We start from the raw sequence: 15,428 nt of genomic DNA, 5'->3' as shown, positions 1-15,428 counted from the left end.
TTAAATTTAAGAAAAGAGAATTTAAAAATAAAATAAGTTTTTTAAAAAAGTATGGCAAAAACCTGGGACCACTCTCCTGGATATTAGCAAGTCGGAGGAATAGGTACAGCAGTGCTCCAAAATGTATTCACCAAATGCAATGAATATTCCACGATGATAAAAGAGGCCGCTGATGTGGGAGGAGTGGGTAAGGGGGGTGGGGGGTATATGGGGACCTCATATCTTTTGAATGTAACATTTTTAAAAAATAAAGAGAAAAAAAGCAAGTACAGAAGTTAAATCATCCTTTTTATCCCTTTTCTGCCTAGACCAAACTGCAAGTATACCTTGGACCCATAATCTGTTATTTTCTCCCATTTCTATTCTCTTGTTTCCTTAATAAAGTACTGGCCTAACTAAAATAAATAAATAAGCATTCAATATATGATACTCTTTCTCTCATAGCCCAGATTCATGGGCCTAGGAACCAATAAGCAGAAATGAGAGTGGCACCACTCACTAATACCCATAATGATCCTTTCCATGACCAAAATACTAAAGTCAATGGAAACTTGCTGTCTCAGTCATTTTACTTTTTTTTTAATTATTTATTTATTTTTTAAAATTACATTCAAAAAATATGAGGTCCCATTCAACCCCACCGCCCCCACCCCCCACTCCCCCCACAGCAACACTCTCTCCCATCATCGTGACACATCCATTGCACCTGGTAAGTACATCTCTGAGCATCACTGCACCCCATAGTCAATGGTTCACATCATAGCCCACACTCTCCCACGTTCCATCCAGTGGGCCCTGGGGGGATCTACAATGTCCCGTAATTGTCCGTGAAGCACCACCCAGGACATCTCCTCGTCCCGAAAACGCCTCCACATCTCATCTCTTCCTCCCACTCCCCAAACCCAGCAGCCACCATGGCTACCCTTCCCACACACATTCCATATTTTCTCTGTGGACATTGGATTGGTTGTGTCCATTGCACATCTATGTCAAGTGGGGGCTTAGATTCCACATGGATACTGGATGCACTCCTCCTGCTTTCAGTTGTAGACACTCTAGGCTCCATGGTGTGGTGGTTGACCTTCTTCAACTCGATGTTAGCTGAGTGGGGTAAGTCCAATAAATCAAAGTGTAGGGGCTGAAGTCTGTTGAGGCTCTGGGCCTGGGTGTCATATTATCAGTCCAGAGATTCAAATCCCCTAAATATATCTAAAACCCCAGCACCAACTACAATTCCAATAAAGCAGCATGCAAGTCTTGTGAAAAGAGATCCCCTCTGAGTCCAATTCCATCATGCAGAAACACCAGCTCCAAAGAAGGACCATCTGCCATGGCAATGAACCCCATCTGCCAGGTCATTTTACTTTTTAAAGTCCCCTGGTTTAAAGTATGAGTTCCACAGAAACTTCTAGTTCAGAGAAATGTTTGAGGTGGTCCATGGCTGTGCTGGCATCTTTTCTCAGATCCTGGATGCTCTTCAATGGATTGTGACTCATTTACATCTATCCTAGTTCACACTATGGACCAAAGTACTTCAGGTTACTCATCAAATCTGGTTTCATACCCTGCTTCATTCCAAAGTAAAAAACATAGTTAAGGTTATTTGTGTTCATGAGATATTAGCACAAAATCTAGTGTCTCCTAAAATATAAACACAACCCGGTATTTTAGGAACATAAGTGCCCATAAGAAACACCCAGACAGCATCCTAAATCTCCAACACATCCTTAGTATTCCTGGCTGTGATGGTTAACGTCATGTGTCAAGTTGGCTAGATTATGAAGTCCAGTTGTTTGTTTAAACAAACACTGGCTTGATTGTTATTATGAGGATATTCAATGTGTTTAAATCATTAGTCAGTAGATTGCATCTATGCAATCTGATTACATCTGTAGTCAACAAAGGAGGTTTCCATTAACAATGAGTGGAATCTCAAATTCAATCAGTTGAAGGCCTTAAAGGGAGAAATGATGATTTCAGCAGTCAGAAAGAATTTCTATCTCTATTTCAGGCTGCCAACTTTTCCTGTGGAATCCATTGACACCTTCATCAGAGTCCCCTGCCCTTCAGAATTAAGTCTTGTCTCTCCCTACCGTCGTGTGAGCTATTCGTGTGAAGGGAACAGCACTGCCCTCTCACACATTGCCTAGGGACACCTTGCTCAGCAGGACCAATTAAGGTTTGGGTAGAGTGGGCACCCTTCCCTGTTCCCCAAAAGCACACACATGCCCATGAACACAGACATGCATATGCACGTACCCACAAATGCACATGCACTTGTGTATTCAAATGCACAAGTTCACATGTGTGCATGCACATGCACGAACACTGGCTCACATGCATGCAAGCACATGCACAACTGAGATTCTGGAGTAAGGGGGCAACATCGTGAGATACAGGAAAATCTGCTGACAAGCATGGGGGCCTGTGGTGTGACTGGAATGGACAAGACTAGGCATCCAGGATGGCTAAGTCCTGTGTTTGCCAGGACCAATGCAAGGAGTAGCCAGAGCCAGCCTGGCCCTGACCAGAAAGCGGGTGGATAGCAGGGCACTCCTGGTGCCAGAACAAGAATGAGACTCAGGCTCCTGTGTCCAGAACTGAGCCCAGTCTGAAGGAACCCTGAAAAGGAACAGAGAGCACTCTCCTTCAGGAAAGGGGGATCCCAGTTGGGAGCCTGAAGCCTTGGAGACTGCAGACACCCTAAACTTCCTTCCTGGGGGCCCACCCACTGCTCCTTCACATGAGTCCAGCAACCTGGTACCTAAAACCTGAGGGCCAGGCAGACTGGGCCCTGAGGGCCCTATTCCCAGTGCCCACAGGCCTGGAAAGAAAGAGGACACCAGGATGAGCCAGGGTGGCCCAGGTGGACACCCCCACATACACTGGGCCAACCTGTGCTCACACTCACTGAAATGGGCTTAGCCTGGCTAGGATAGACTGAGCCAGAATGTTCTATGCTGTGTGTATCTGACCTCAGCCTAGAAAGTTCAGGAGATCCCCACAGATGGGGTTCTGCTTCCTCCCCAGCCCCCTGTGGTTTCTCTGAGAGCATGGGTCCTTGTAAGGAATTCACCCATCCCTCCCCCCAGGCTTTGTCCGTCCCTGAGGCCAAGGTGGGGCAGAGAGACTGCCCTGAGAAGGCGGAAGATCCAGGCTGGACCACTGCTTCACCCTAGCCACAAATCTGAGTCACTCATCCTTTCTCACCTCATGGCCTCAGCCAATTACAGTGGGTCAACCCCTGCCCCACCAAGCCCCAGCCATTCAGTAGTCCTTTCAGGATCTCTGAACTGAGTCTGAACATCCTTCCAGAAGACACCAGGTCTGACAGCACTCATCTCCACAAAGTTCCCTGTGCCAGGCCCACCAGTCCTAATGCCACTGAGCAGCTCCCCCTCCCCCCAAAAAAGAGACCTTGTGTGTGTTCTCCTAGGCTCCCAGCACTGACAAGCCTGAGCACACACATTTCCATGGCTTTTCCCAGTGTGTGTATGCATGAGGGCCTCAGGGGATACCTGCAGGTACTTCAGCAGCATTGAATGAAACCCTAGACTCTGCTGACCACTTAGCAGTTCAGGCATTAATGGAGCAGGTACTGGAGGGTGGCCACATGCCACACCAGGCACATACACCATGGGAGCCTCCAAAGAACCACGGCACACCCCAGCCAGCCTGCTGCATGGTGCCAGGACTCCCAGCACTGATACAAACTGATAGGTCCCAGGAAGCCCAAATACTAGTAGCCAGAGTGGCCTTGCAGACTAACCAGTCAACCTTTGGCCTTGCAGTTACATACAGCCTTCCTGCAGGCCCTGAGGTACTCTGTCCTCTCCGTGTACCTTTGGTGGAGCCCACCCATTCTGTAGAATTCAATGAAACCTTCACCAATAAAGGACAGGCACCTGAGTTAGTAAACAGGTCAAGGGTCACCACACCCTCTGTAAGAAGGGTAATATACCTTGCTGGCAGGGTACTTTCTTGGGAGCCCAGTGAACCCAGTGGAGAACAGGAACCTGCCTGACTCTTGTTGACCCATGGTCCCTGGTCACTCATATCCAGAGTGACCTATATCTTGTCAGCTCTGAGTCGCTGCACTCAGCAGCCTGACCTCAGGACAAGTGTGGGCAGGGCATTGGGAAGCCCTTCATGTACATCCTGGCCTTGATTTCCTCATGCACAAGACAACCACAATCTTTTTTTGCAGAGCTGCCTGGAGGAGCAGATCTGATCAAGCCACACTGCTGTCTTCATCCCGAGACCCCGTGGAAGGAACCGTGAGCATTTGCCAACGGAGACCACTGAGTCCACACATTGGAGCCTGAGGTCAGGAGTTGTGCAGGGGAGGCAGTTGGAAAAGGAAAAAGAGGCATGGGCAAGGGTGTGTAGACAGAAGAAAGGACCCCGATCAGTGGGTTTCACTTAAGACACCACGGGCTGGCACTCCATCAACTTCCCAAGAACAGAGAGAAAAGGGAACTTCCAGGGCTGCCCAGACCCCGGGAGTTCCCACTCCATTTTTAGCTGAGAGCACTGAGGCAGAGCTACCCTCCCCCAAAGCCCTCTTCTATTGACATAAAAATAACAATAGTTACTATTAGCTCTCTTAGGCCTAGGGGCCCTGCTGAGTATCGAAGGACACTGCAGACGGCCACAGTGAGTCTGGAGAGGCCACACCAGCAGCAGTTCTTGATGAAGGCTCTGGGACCTCAGGTATCTCAGCCACTGGGAACAGAGGGGCCAGAATCCTGGGGCTGTTGGGGTACGGGGTGTGGATACTGATCATCTTCCTGGCATGGACTGATCCCCTTGGTCACTACATGTCTTCCAGCTGTCTCTTCACTGCATGGAGACACAGAGCAGCAGAAGAGACTTCCCAAAGTCAACCTGAAGAGGCAAGCAGCCCTTGGATGGGACAAAGCTTGGGGCACCAAGAGAGAGACAGGGTTAGCTCAGATATCCTGGGCTAGTCTGGGCTGTGGGTCTACTTGCAACATTCTAGAACTCAAATCTGCCTGTCTGGAGTCTTAATCTGGGGTGCAAGCAGCAGGGAACTGTCCTTGTGCTGAACCACATGGCTGAGACTTACCTGAGCCATGAGATCTGGGCAGAGCTGTTTAGAACTATGCTGGGCTGGGCTTAGCATAGCTAACTGAGTGGCTTAAGTATGTGACAGGAGATGAGCCAGACTGGTCAATCAGAGCTATCCTCAGCCATGTGCTTTACTGAGCTGGACTGAGCAGGGCTGAGTATATTGATTTACACTCAGCTGGGTGGGTTGAGATGGATCAGGGTGGGCTAAACCGGACTGGGCAGAACTTATCAGGCCTGAGCTGAGCAGATCTGAGCTAAGCTCGGCTGGGTTGGACAGGGATGGGCTAGATGGGGCTGCACTGGGCTAGAGTGGGCATTGCTGGAGAAGGCTGGACAAGGCTGAATTGAGATGAGATAAGATGGGTCTTGCTGGACAAGGCTAAATTAAGATGGGATAGGATGGGCTGGACAGGACTGGGCTGGACTGGGCTAACTGGACAGGACTAAACTGGGCATGGATGAGCTGAGCTGGACTGGACTGCATTAGACTGGGATGAGCAGGGCTGGGCTGGGCTGGGTTGAGCAGACTGCCTACACTGAGCAGAGTAGACTGAAATGAGTCTGGATGGACTAAACTGGGCTGGGCAGAGCTGGACAGGGCTAGGATAGACTAGGCTGGACTGGTCTGGACAGGGTTGAGCTGGGCTGGATGGAGCTGGCTGGGCTGAGCTGGGCTAAACTGGGGTGTGTTGGGCAGGGATAGGCTGGATGAGGTTGGGCAGGGCATGCTGGACAAGGCTGAACTGGGATGGGTTGGGATGGACAGGGCTGGGTTGGGCTTAGCTGGGCTAAACTGGACAAGATTGAGCTGGGCTGGCCTGGATTGGGCTGAGTGGACTGAACTACACTGAGCAGAGTGGGCTGATTTATACTGAGCAGAGTGAACTGGGATGGGCTAAATTGGGCTGGGCAGAGCTGGACAGGGCTAAGCTAGGCTAGGTCGAGCTAGAATGAAATGAGCTGAGCTGGGTGGAGCTGGACCAGGCTGAGCTGGGTTAAACTGGGCTGACTTGGGCAGGGCTGTGTTGGGTTAGGCTGGATCATGCTGAATAGGGCTGAACTAAAATTGGCTGGGCTTGGGTAGTCTGGACAAAGCTAATCTGACCTGGGATGAGCTGGTCTGGGCTGGGTTGGACAAACTGGACTGACCTCCACAAACAGGGTGGATTGAGATGGGCCAGTATGGGTTGAGCTGAGCTGGGTGAGGTTGGGTTTGGCTAAACTGAGATAGGCTGGACTAGGCTGGACTGGGCTGTGCAGGGATGGGTTGGGCTGGGATAAACTGGACTAAGCTGATCCAGGCTGAGATAAACTTGAATAGGTTAGGACAGGTTGGAGAGGATTAAACTGGGCTGGGCTGGGCAAGGTTGGGCTGGAAGGGGCTGAGCTGGGCTGGGCTGGGCTGGGCTGGGCTGGGCTGGGCTGGGCAAGGATGTGCTGGGCTAGGCCAGCCTGGGCAAAGCTAAACTGGGCTGGATAGGGATGGGATGGGCTGGGATAAACTGGACAAGGCTGAGCTAGGCTGGGATAAATTGGACTGAGCTGGGCTTGGGTGAGCTGAACAAGGATAATCTAGGCTGGTCCATATTGGACAGGGCTGAGCTGGGCTGGATTGGACTAAGTAGACTGACCTCCATGAACAGGGTGGCTTTGAGATGGACCAGGATGTGCTGAGCTGGGCTGAGTGGGGCTGGATTTGGTTTAGCTGGACTCAACTGGGCTGTGAAGAACTGGGCTGGGTTGGGCTGGGCTGAGCTCAGCTGAGCTAAACTGGGCTGGATTTACTAGGCTGGATTAAAGTGAACTGGGCTGAGTTGGGCTAATAGACTGACTTACACTGAGCAGGGTAGACTAAGATGGGCCAAGATAGACTGAGCTGAAGTTGGATGGGGATGAGCTTGGCTGAGCTGGCCTGAGATGGGCTGGGCTGTGAAAGGATGGGCTCACCTTGTGGGGATGAGCTGTGCTGTGCTGGGCAGGCATGGGCTTGTACATGATTGGACTGGCTGAGCCAGCCTGAAAAAGGAAGAGCTGGGCTATGCAGAGATGTGTTGTGTTGGGCTGGGCTGGGCTGGGCAGAATAGGGCTAAGCTGGGATGGGATGAGCCGGGTTGGGTTGGGCTGGGCAGAACAGTTCTAAACTGGGCTAGGTTGAGCTAGCTGAGCTGGGCTGAGCTGGGCTGAGCTGGGCTGAGCTGGGCTGGGATGAACAGGGTTAAACTCGGCAGGACTGAGCTTGGCTGAGCAGGGTTGGGCTAGGAGGAACTGGGTTAAACCGGACTAGGATGAACTGGGCTGGGCTGGATTAGGTTGGCCTGGGATGAGCTCATCTAGGCTTGGCTGGGTTGGGCGGGGCTGGGCTAAACTAAGCTGTGCAGAGCTAGTGGACTGACCAACAGTGAGCAGAGTAAACTGACATGGGCCAGGATGGACTGAGCTGGACTGATTGGGACTAGGCTTGGCTGAGCTGAGCTGAACTGGACTGGGGTAAATTTAGCTAAACTGAGCTGGGAGGAGATAAACTGGGCTGGGCTAAGTTAGCCTAGTGAAATGACCTACACTGAGTAGGGCGGACTGAGAAAGGGCAAGAATGGGCTGACCCAGACTGACTGGGCTGGGCTGGGCCAGGCTGGACAAGGCTGAACTTTGCTGGGCTTAGCTGATCAGTGCTTGGCTGAGTTAAGCTGGGCTCAGTGGACTGACTTACTCTGAGCAGGAGGGCTGAGATGGACCAGGATGAACTGAGCTGGGTTGGGTAGGGCTGTGCTTGACTGAGCTGGACTAAGCTTGGCTGGGCTGAGCAGGGATGGGATAAACTTGGCTAAGCCGGACTGAGCAGAGGAAGGATGGGATGAACTAGGCTAAACTGAGCTGGGCTGAGCTGGGCTGGGCTTGGATGGTGTAGGAGTCAGAGTTACAGGACTGAGCTGAACTGTGCTGATCTAGGTGGGGTTACACTTAGTTGGACAGGGCTGAGCTGAGCTAATCTAAGCCATACTGTGTAGAGAAAAGTTTGACTGCATGGACTGAGCTACATGAACTGGGTAGACTGAGATGGCCCAGAATGAGTTGAACTGTGGTGAGCTGAATTGGGCAATGTGTGACTGATTTAGGCAGAACTGGAATTAGCTGAACTGAGTTCACCCTTCTGGGCTAGACTGAACTCGTCTGCCCTGGCGTCAGTTTAGCTGGGCTGATCTAATCTAGATTGTACTGAGTTAGTCTGCGCACCACTGAGTGGAGCTGATTTGGGCTGGGAGAAGCTGGGCTCCACTTAGCTGAGCTCAGATAGGGTAAATAAGGTGGGTTAAGGTGGGTTACCTTGGCTTGCCCTGAAACAGGTGTGGTAAGTGCTGTCCTGACAGTCTGTGGTTGACCTGGGCCTAGTTAAACTGAGTGCTCTGAGCCAAGGTGATCTGGCTGAGTTAAGCTACGCTGCATGAACTAAGCTGAGATGAATTGAGTTTTGCTGAACTAGATGGAATATGCTAGGATGAACAGGGTAGAATGAAACAAACTATCCTAGATTTAACTAGGCCAGGTTGGGTCAAGCTGGACTATCCCAAGCAAGGGTTTTCTGAGCTGTACAGTCCAGACCACTCTGGCCCAGCCTCATGTATTCCAGACGGGCACAGTCCAGATCACTTTGTCTCAGGATAGCCAAGAAATCAGCAAACTTAGTTGAGTCTATCTCCATGGAGTCCAGCCAGGCCAGCCCAGCTTAACTCCATTCACCCCAGTTCAGCTCAAGACAGCTCATCTTGGTCCAGCCTGGCCCATGTCAGCTTTGTCTTGATAGCTCTTCTAAGCTATAAAAATACCACAGTCCCTGGCCCAGAACAGCTCTGTCCTCTGTGTTTTATCAGTCCACCAAGAGGTCTGGGGCTCAATTTTGAGTTGCATTCTAATGACATGTTTGAGTCAAAACCCTAATCTTTTTTTGTCTTTATTTGTTTTTTTAATGTTACATTAAAAAAATGTGAGATCCCCATATACCCCCCACCCCCCTCCTCCCACTCCTCCCCCCATAACAACAATTTCCTCCATCATCATGAGATGTTCATTGCATTTGGTGAATACATCTCTGAGCCCCGCTGTACCTCATGGTCAATGATCCACATCATAGCCCACACTCTCCCACAGTCCACCCAGTCAAAGCCCTAATTTTAACATAATTTAATCAAACATCTCAGCTGAATCCAATACAATCAAAGAGTTATCCCTCCCAGAGAAACAGACCTGTTTACAAACATAATCTATACCTCTTTTTGGAATTCAAAAATGTCAAACTCCCACACTGTATATCACACAGAACCATCTTTAAACTAGGCCCCTGTTTTCTCTTACTCTGTGAGCTCTTTCTTGGGAACTACTCAAGATACCATCATTGTTATCTGGGAGAGGGAAGGAAGTGTATCAGAAGTAAAGTCCATTGACATTTGGGCTGTCATGATGGGAAGACTAGATCATAATGCCCCCTGGCCAGAGGATGAAGAACCCATCAAGCCCATCTGAAATTCAGTCCTTCCTCTAAATAGCATCTGTAGCAGTTTGATATTATTTATGAATTCCAAAAAAGAGATATAGATTATGTTTGTAACCTGGCCTGTTCTTCTGGGTGTGAGAATCCTTTGATTGTATTAGATTCAACTGAGATGTCTGATTAAATTATGTTAAGATTTGTGCTTTGATTCAACCATGTCATTAGAGAGCAACTCAGCATTGAGTCCCAGCCCCATTGGTGGACTGATAAAACAGACTCTTACATGTTAGTAGATACACACTGAGAAGAATACAGAGGAAGAAAGACAGCTCCATTAGACATGGCAGAGGTCTGGGGAAGAGAGATGAGCTTGATAGTCTACAGCTGACCATGTGAAGAGAGCAGAGCAGCTGAGTCCAGAAAGAAATGAGCCCAGGGAGAGAGATGAGCCTTATGCCAGCCTATACAGCTGAGATCAGAAGAAACTGGGACCACGGGGCCCTAAGAGAAAGGTCCACAGTGAGACCAAAGGGGGTAGAAGGTGGATAGAACTGGGTGACAGCCAGAGCAGGGGTTGACTGGCACCTCCATGCCCACAGGCAAGCACATCCCACCAGAGATCTGTGTGTTCCAGCCACCTGAGGAGGAGCAGGCGAACAAAGACAAGGTCACTTTGACCTGCCCGTTCTAGAACTTCTTCCCTGTGAACATCTATGTGCAGTGGCTGCACAGTGAGGTGTTCCTCAATAAGGACCAGTACAGCACCACAGGCCCCTACAAGGCCCCTGGCAGGGAGGGTAGAGACCCTTGGAGACTTGGTTGGTCAAGTAGGGGTGATATCAAGGGACCAAGAAAGTTCAAGGAACTGAGTTGCTGAATCCCAGGACTTCAGGGAGCCTGGTGCCCTGAGCAGGTAGCAGACATCTGACCTGTGGGGAGCCCTCGATGGACTTTGAAGTGCAGCAGAAGGATAGCGTCATCATTCCTGGGATTTCTCTGGGTCCCTGCTTCTCAATGGGAGGTCTATGGTGGGGAACAGAAGGGACAGTATAGTAATGTCTGGATGTCTGTGGGTTCTCTCACCCCAATTGATACAAGGGGCATCTATGGGCTCTGAGCCTTCTCTTCTGTCCCTCAAGGGGAAAAACTTCATGATCTAGCCATTCAGGATTGAGAATGACCTACATTCCTAAGGCTGAAAGTAATGATTGCTGAGAAAGAGCTTCTGGTGATGGTACAGTGGGGACATCAGGTAGTGTGCTGACTTAGGGCTTGTGGGCAGAGAGAAGTCACAGAATGAAAGAAGGGTCTGAAGTGAGCCAGGCTACCTAAACTCCTAGGCTGGAGTGAGCCCCAAGGCTTCAGTCCCTTCTACCACATCAAAGCTCCTGCCCCACAGACCACCCAGGACCCTGGGTATGGGAACCTTCAGGTCAGAATGTTTGGTTATCTTGGGGTCTGATGGGGTGACACCAGGAACTGCCTGTCTCAAGCCAGTACTGACCATGACCTCATCTTTGCAGTCACCACCAAGAAACCCTTGGTCTTCCCCATGGTCCAATGCCAAGAACCCTCTGTCTCCGATTTGAAACTGGGCTGCCTGGTGATGGGCTACTTTCCAGAGCCAGTAACCGTGACCTGGGACACAGGTTCCCTGAACAGCAGTGCTGTGACTTTCCCCTCTGCCATGCACGAGACCACTGGACTCTACACCACTGTAAGCCAGTTGGCCATCTTGGGTGAGTCAGCCACAAAGGAGTTCACCTGCAGAGTGGTCCATGCTCCAACCAATTCCAACATCATCAAGTCCGTCAATGGTAAGCACGGGCTGGGTTCACTTGTGACTACAGCAAGAGGGACTGCAATCAGAAGAGGAGGAACTTTCAAGAAGTGACAGGCTGGGACCAAGAGGGCCTGCAGGGATTGTCCTAGCAAAGAGTAGGACATGAGGGGCCTTTCCTTGTGGAGACAGGGGTCAGATGGCCTGGGAGGAGAGGACATGGGCACAGATACAGAGCTCAGTGAGGTCCAACACTCCTACCTGTAGGTACTCACACCCTGACCATCTCTGCCTGTAGAGAAATATGAGAGTTACACTCCGCCCACTGTGAAGCTCTACCACACATCCTGTAAACCGCAAGGAGGCACCCACATCGACATCCAGTTCCTGTGCCTCATCTCTGACTATACTCCAGGCAACATCAGTGTCACTTGGCTGGAGGACGAAAGGAAGATAAACCATCCGCTCTCTGCCAATGGCCCAGTCAAGCAGGAAGGCAAGCTGGCCTCCACGCACAGTGAGCTCAACATCACCCAGGATGAATGGAAGTTGGAAAAAACCTACACTTGCATGGTCTCCTATAAAAATGAAATCTTTAATGCAACTGCCAGGATTTGCTCAGGTATTGGGCCTCATCCACCCTGATATGGGGTGGGGGAGCAGGGGTGAGGTTAAGAGTGAGGCTGCCCTCCCACACATTCCCTGTCCCATTCTACAGAGTCTGAACCCCGAGGGGTGAGCACCTACCTCAGCACTCCTAGCCCCATGGACCTGTACGTCCGCAAGTCACCCAAGCTCACCTGCCTGGTGGTGGACCTGGCTAGCAACAAAGACTTGAAACTAAACTGGTTCCGGGAGAGCAAGAAACCTGTGCTCCCAGGTCCAGTCGATATCAAGGAGCAGTCCAATGGGACATTCACCGCCACATCCACCCTGCCAGTGGAAGTTAAAGACTGGATTGAGGGTGAGACCTACTGGTGTAAGGTGACACATCCCGACCTGCCAAGGCCCATTATGAAGTCTGTCTCCAAGGCCCAAGGTGAGCCCAAAGTGGGTGGGGAGGTGGGCACCACCGGCATGGTCTGGGTGGCAGCCAGAGCAGGGACTGACTGGCACCTCCATGCCCACAGGCAAGCGCATCCCACCAGAAGTCCATGTGTTCCAGCCCCCCGAGGAGCAGAAGGACAATGACAAGGTCACCTTGACATGCCTGGTCCAGAATTTTTTCCCTCCAGACATCCATGTGCAGTGGAAACACAATAATGTGCCCGTTGATGAAGACCAGTACAGTACCACAGTTCCCTACCAGGCCCCTGGCCTCAGTTCTTTCTTCGTCTTCAGCCGCCTGCAGGCCAGCAGGGTGGCTTGGAATAAGCAGGATACATTCTCCTGCTCTGTGGTGCATGAGGCACTGAAGGGCAGGACCCTCGAGAAATCGGTGTCGAAAGGCCCTGGTAAATGATGCCCCCCGACTGCCTGCCAGCCCCTTCCCTCCCCACTCCACCATCCAGCTGGTCAAGGACCAGAGGATGGCTGGACTTCTGTCCACTCTGAAACTGCTCTGGGAAGACCCCCAATAAACACTCTGGAGTCTGCTTGGAACCCTGGGCATGCCCGTTCTTGTGGGGCAGGATGGGGGCTGTGCTGAGCCCCTGAGAGTTGGACAAAGGGTCCTCCAGGATAGGAAGTAGGGAGAAGGCTGGGCTGAGCAGGGCCAATGCATGGCCAGGCCACTCTCTGCCATGTGTCTGTGTGTCTTGGGCATTTGTTAACTCCGAGACCAAGGGTTGAAGAGGGAGGTCCAAGCACAGAAATCTTGGACCCTCCTCAGCCCACTCTGGATCCTGCCAGCACAGAGAAGTCCAAGAAGTCAGAGTAACACTGGTCCTCAGGGGAGCAGCCAGGAAACTCTGGACCAGCCCCTTTATTACCCCGCTCTCTCAGAGACTCCAGGGGCCTCTACAGCCAGCTGCTCACCAGCTGTTGCCCCTCCTGGCCCAGACAAGTCCCTGTACCCATAGCAACTTCGCCAGGCCTAGGTGGGCTCCTTTGAGTTATCTGGGTGGAGAAACAGATGAAGGCAATCCCTTCCATGGGTCCTAATGTGCCTGTGCCCCTGCCTTTGCCCACAGCCCACACCTCATGTGCACAGCAGAGTAGGGCAGACTCCACCTGGTACAGGGCACAGGGACACCTGAGATTCTGGTCACCACCCAAGGACACTGCCCAACTGCCCAAGCCTCACTCCAACCACAAACGATCCTGAGGGAGGGCCCCACCCATACCAGCTCACACACACACCCGTGAGTGCTGCACATGGCAACACCCACTGTAGAAGTGTTCACCCACTGGCAACAAATCTGCAAAATCATGCTTGTATCCTCACTCACACACACACACCCTCCACGCAGGCCCCTACAGTGGTACACCTGCTTGACACAGGCACAACACGGCACCCACATGCTGACACACGCTTTGCTCTTGGCCCCACTCCTGCCTCCTGTGGGACCCTCACCCAGGCCCTCCATGCCTCACCTGGGCACTAGTTCCCTGCAGGAGAACCCAATCTACAACAGACAGGAGAGGCCTCGCACCGGAATGCAAGCCCAAGGGCCTCCCAGCCCGCCTCATCCTTCCCGGGGAAAACCCCACCTGTTAGCTGCACCCCACAGACACACACAGATGTGCACACTCACACACAGAGGCACATAAACACAAGCACACGCAGACACTCTCACGTGCACTCACAGCACACACACATGCATAGGCACACATGGCATATACATAGGTGCATGCATAAGCATGTTTACACAGTGCATATTTGTGCACACAGATATGTTCACAGAGACCCACATACACAGCATGGGCTCCATTCCACTTCCCTTCTAAATAGGATTTGTTGGGGCTTTGAGAGTGTGGGGAGGCTGCAGGGTTCATCCCAGTCCTGGAGGTTGAGGGGATCAGAGCCACATCCACCACCACCCCACATACATACACACCAGATACCAAGTCTTCCTGCACTACTGGCACACTAGAGCCCGACATGTCCATCACATATGCACACCAGAGCACACAACACACACAAGCTGCCCTACATGCACACACAAGTGCAGATATCTATACCTCCTACAGATGCCTTACCCTACCTCTGAACCACACATGCCAAACACACAGGCACCCCTGCTGGGACTCGATTGTGTGCTCCCCGCAGGAACCTACCGGGTCCCCAGTACCTGTGCCTGCATGCATACCCTTACTCCTGAGCCAAAACCCACCCGGCCTCTCCTCTCACCCCCACCCCATGCCACCCTGCTCTGTGCCCCTGCTGCCATGCTAGGGAGACAGAGAGGAGTAGGTGGGCCCAGGGGATTAGAGCAGACTCCACAAGGCCCAGGCAGGCAGAGTCAGGGAGCCAGGCCCTGGCTTACAGGAGGTAGAGAGGCGGCTTCACAGGCCACTGTGGGCTCACGCAGACTAGCAGCCTGGTTCAGTGTCCACACGGCTGCTGAGAGGCACGTTACTTCAGCCGAGCTTCAGTTTCCCTCACACAGAAGCAGATCCAGGCCCCAGAGTCTGCATTCCAAGTCCTGTGAGTGGGCTGGGGAGCTCAGACTCTCTCTGGAGGGTGGCAGCACCAAGAGGCCTCTAAGCTGGGAAGGCTGGTCCATGTAAGACCCTCACAGCTGGCAGGGAGCAGAACAGAGGCAGGCACAGGGGTGAAGCTGGGACTAGGATTGGGAAGTGGGCAGGGGGAGCTGCTGGGAGGCTTTCATAGGTGGTGGGATACAAGCCAGTGGGGCATCCTGGGTGGCCATTTTCTGGGGGGTAGTTGAGGGGGAACAGAGTTAACCTTGAATTGAGGGCCCTGGGGATTGAGTAGAGGTGACCAGCTATGGGAAAGAAGCCAGGAAAAATGGAGGGAGAGAAAATGTTGGCACCTTGGGGGACAGGGGACAGAGGAGAGAGAGGTCAGAAGAGACCAATGTGGCCCCTGCCCCCAGTGCCCAGATTGGGGAGTGGACAGAAGACAGTAGAGGATGGGGCTGCTCCCCAAGGGGGCCTGCTGAGTCT

General features: G+C 52.0%; 2 gene segments (V, D, J or C); both read left to right on the top strand.

Moving 5' to 3' along the window:
• Positions 1–15,428, top strand: part of LOC101413443 (immunoglobulin alpha-2 heavy chain-like) — a 353,255-nt gene that overhangs the window by 321,478 nt on the left and 16,349 nt on the right.
• Positions 11,016–12,953, top strand: LOC101415217 (immunoglobulin heavy constant epsilon-like). The segment is given in 4 exon segments: positions 11,016–11,394; positions 11,656–11,979; positions 12,076–12,396; positions 12,488–12,953. Coding segments are annotated over 4 exon segments (1,242 nt in total).

The sequence above is a fragment of the Dasypus novemcinctus genome, chromosome 19 (assembly GCF_030445035.2).
Source record: "Dasypus novemcinctus isolate mDasNov1 chromosome 19, mDasNov1.1.hap2, whole genome shotgun sequence".
Lineage (NCBI taxonomy): Eukaryota > Metazoa > Chordata > Mammalia > Cingulata > Dasypodidae > Dasypus > Dasypus novemcinctus.
The sequence above is the reverse complement of the archived record's forward strand: the minus strand, read 5'-3'. Positions and strand labels throughout refer to the sequence as shown.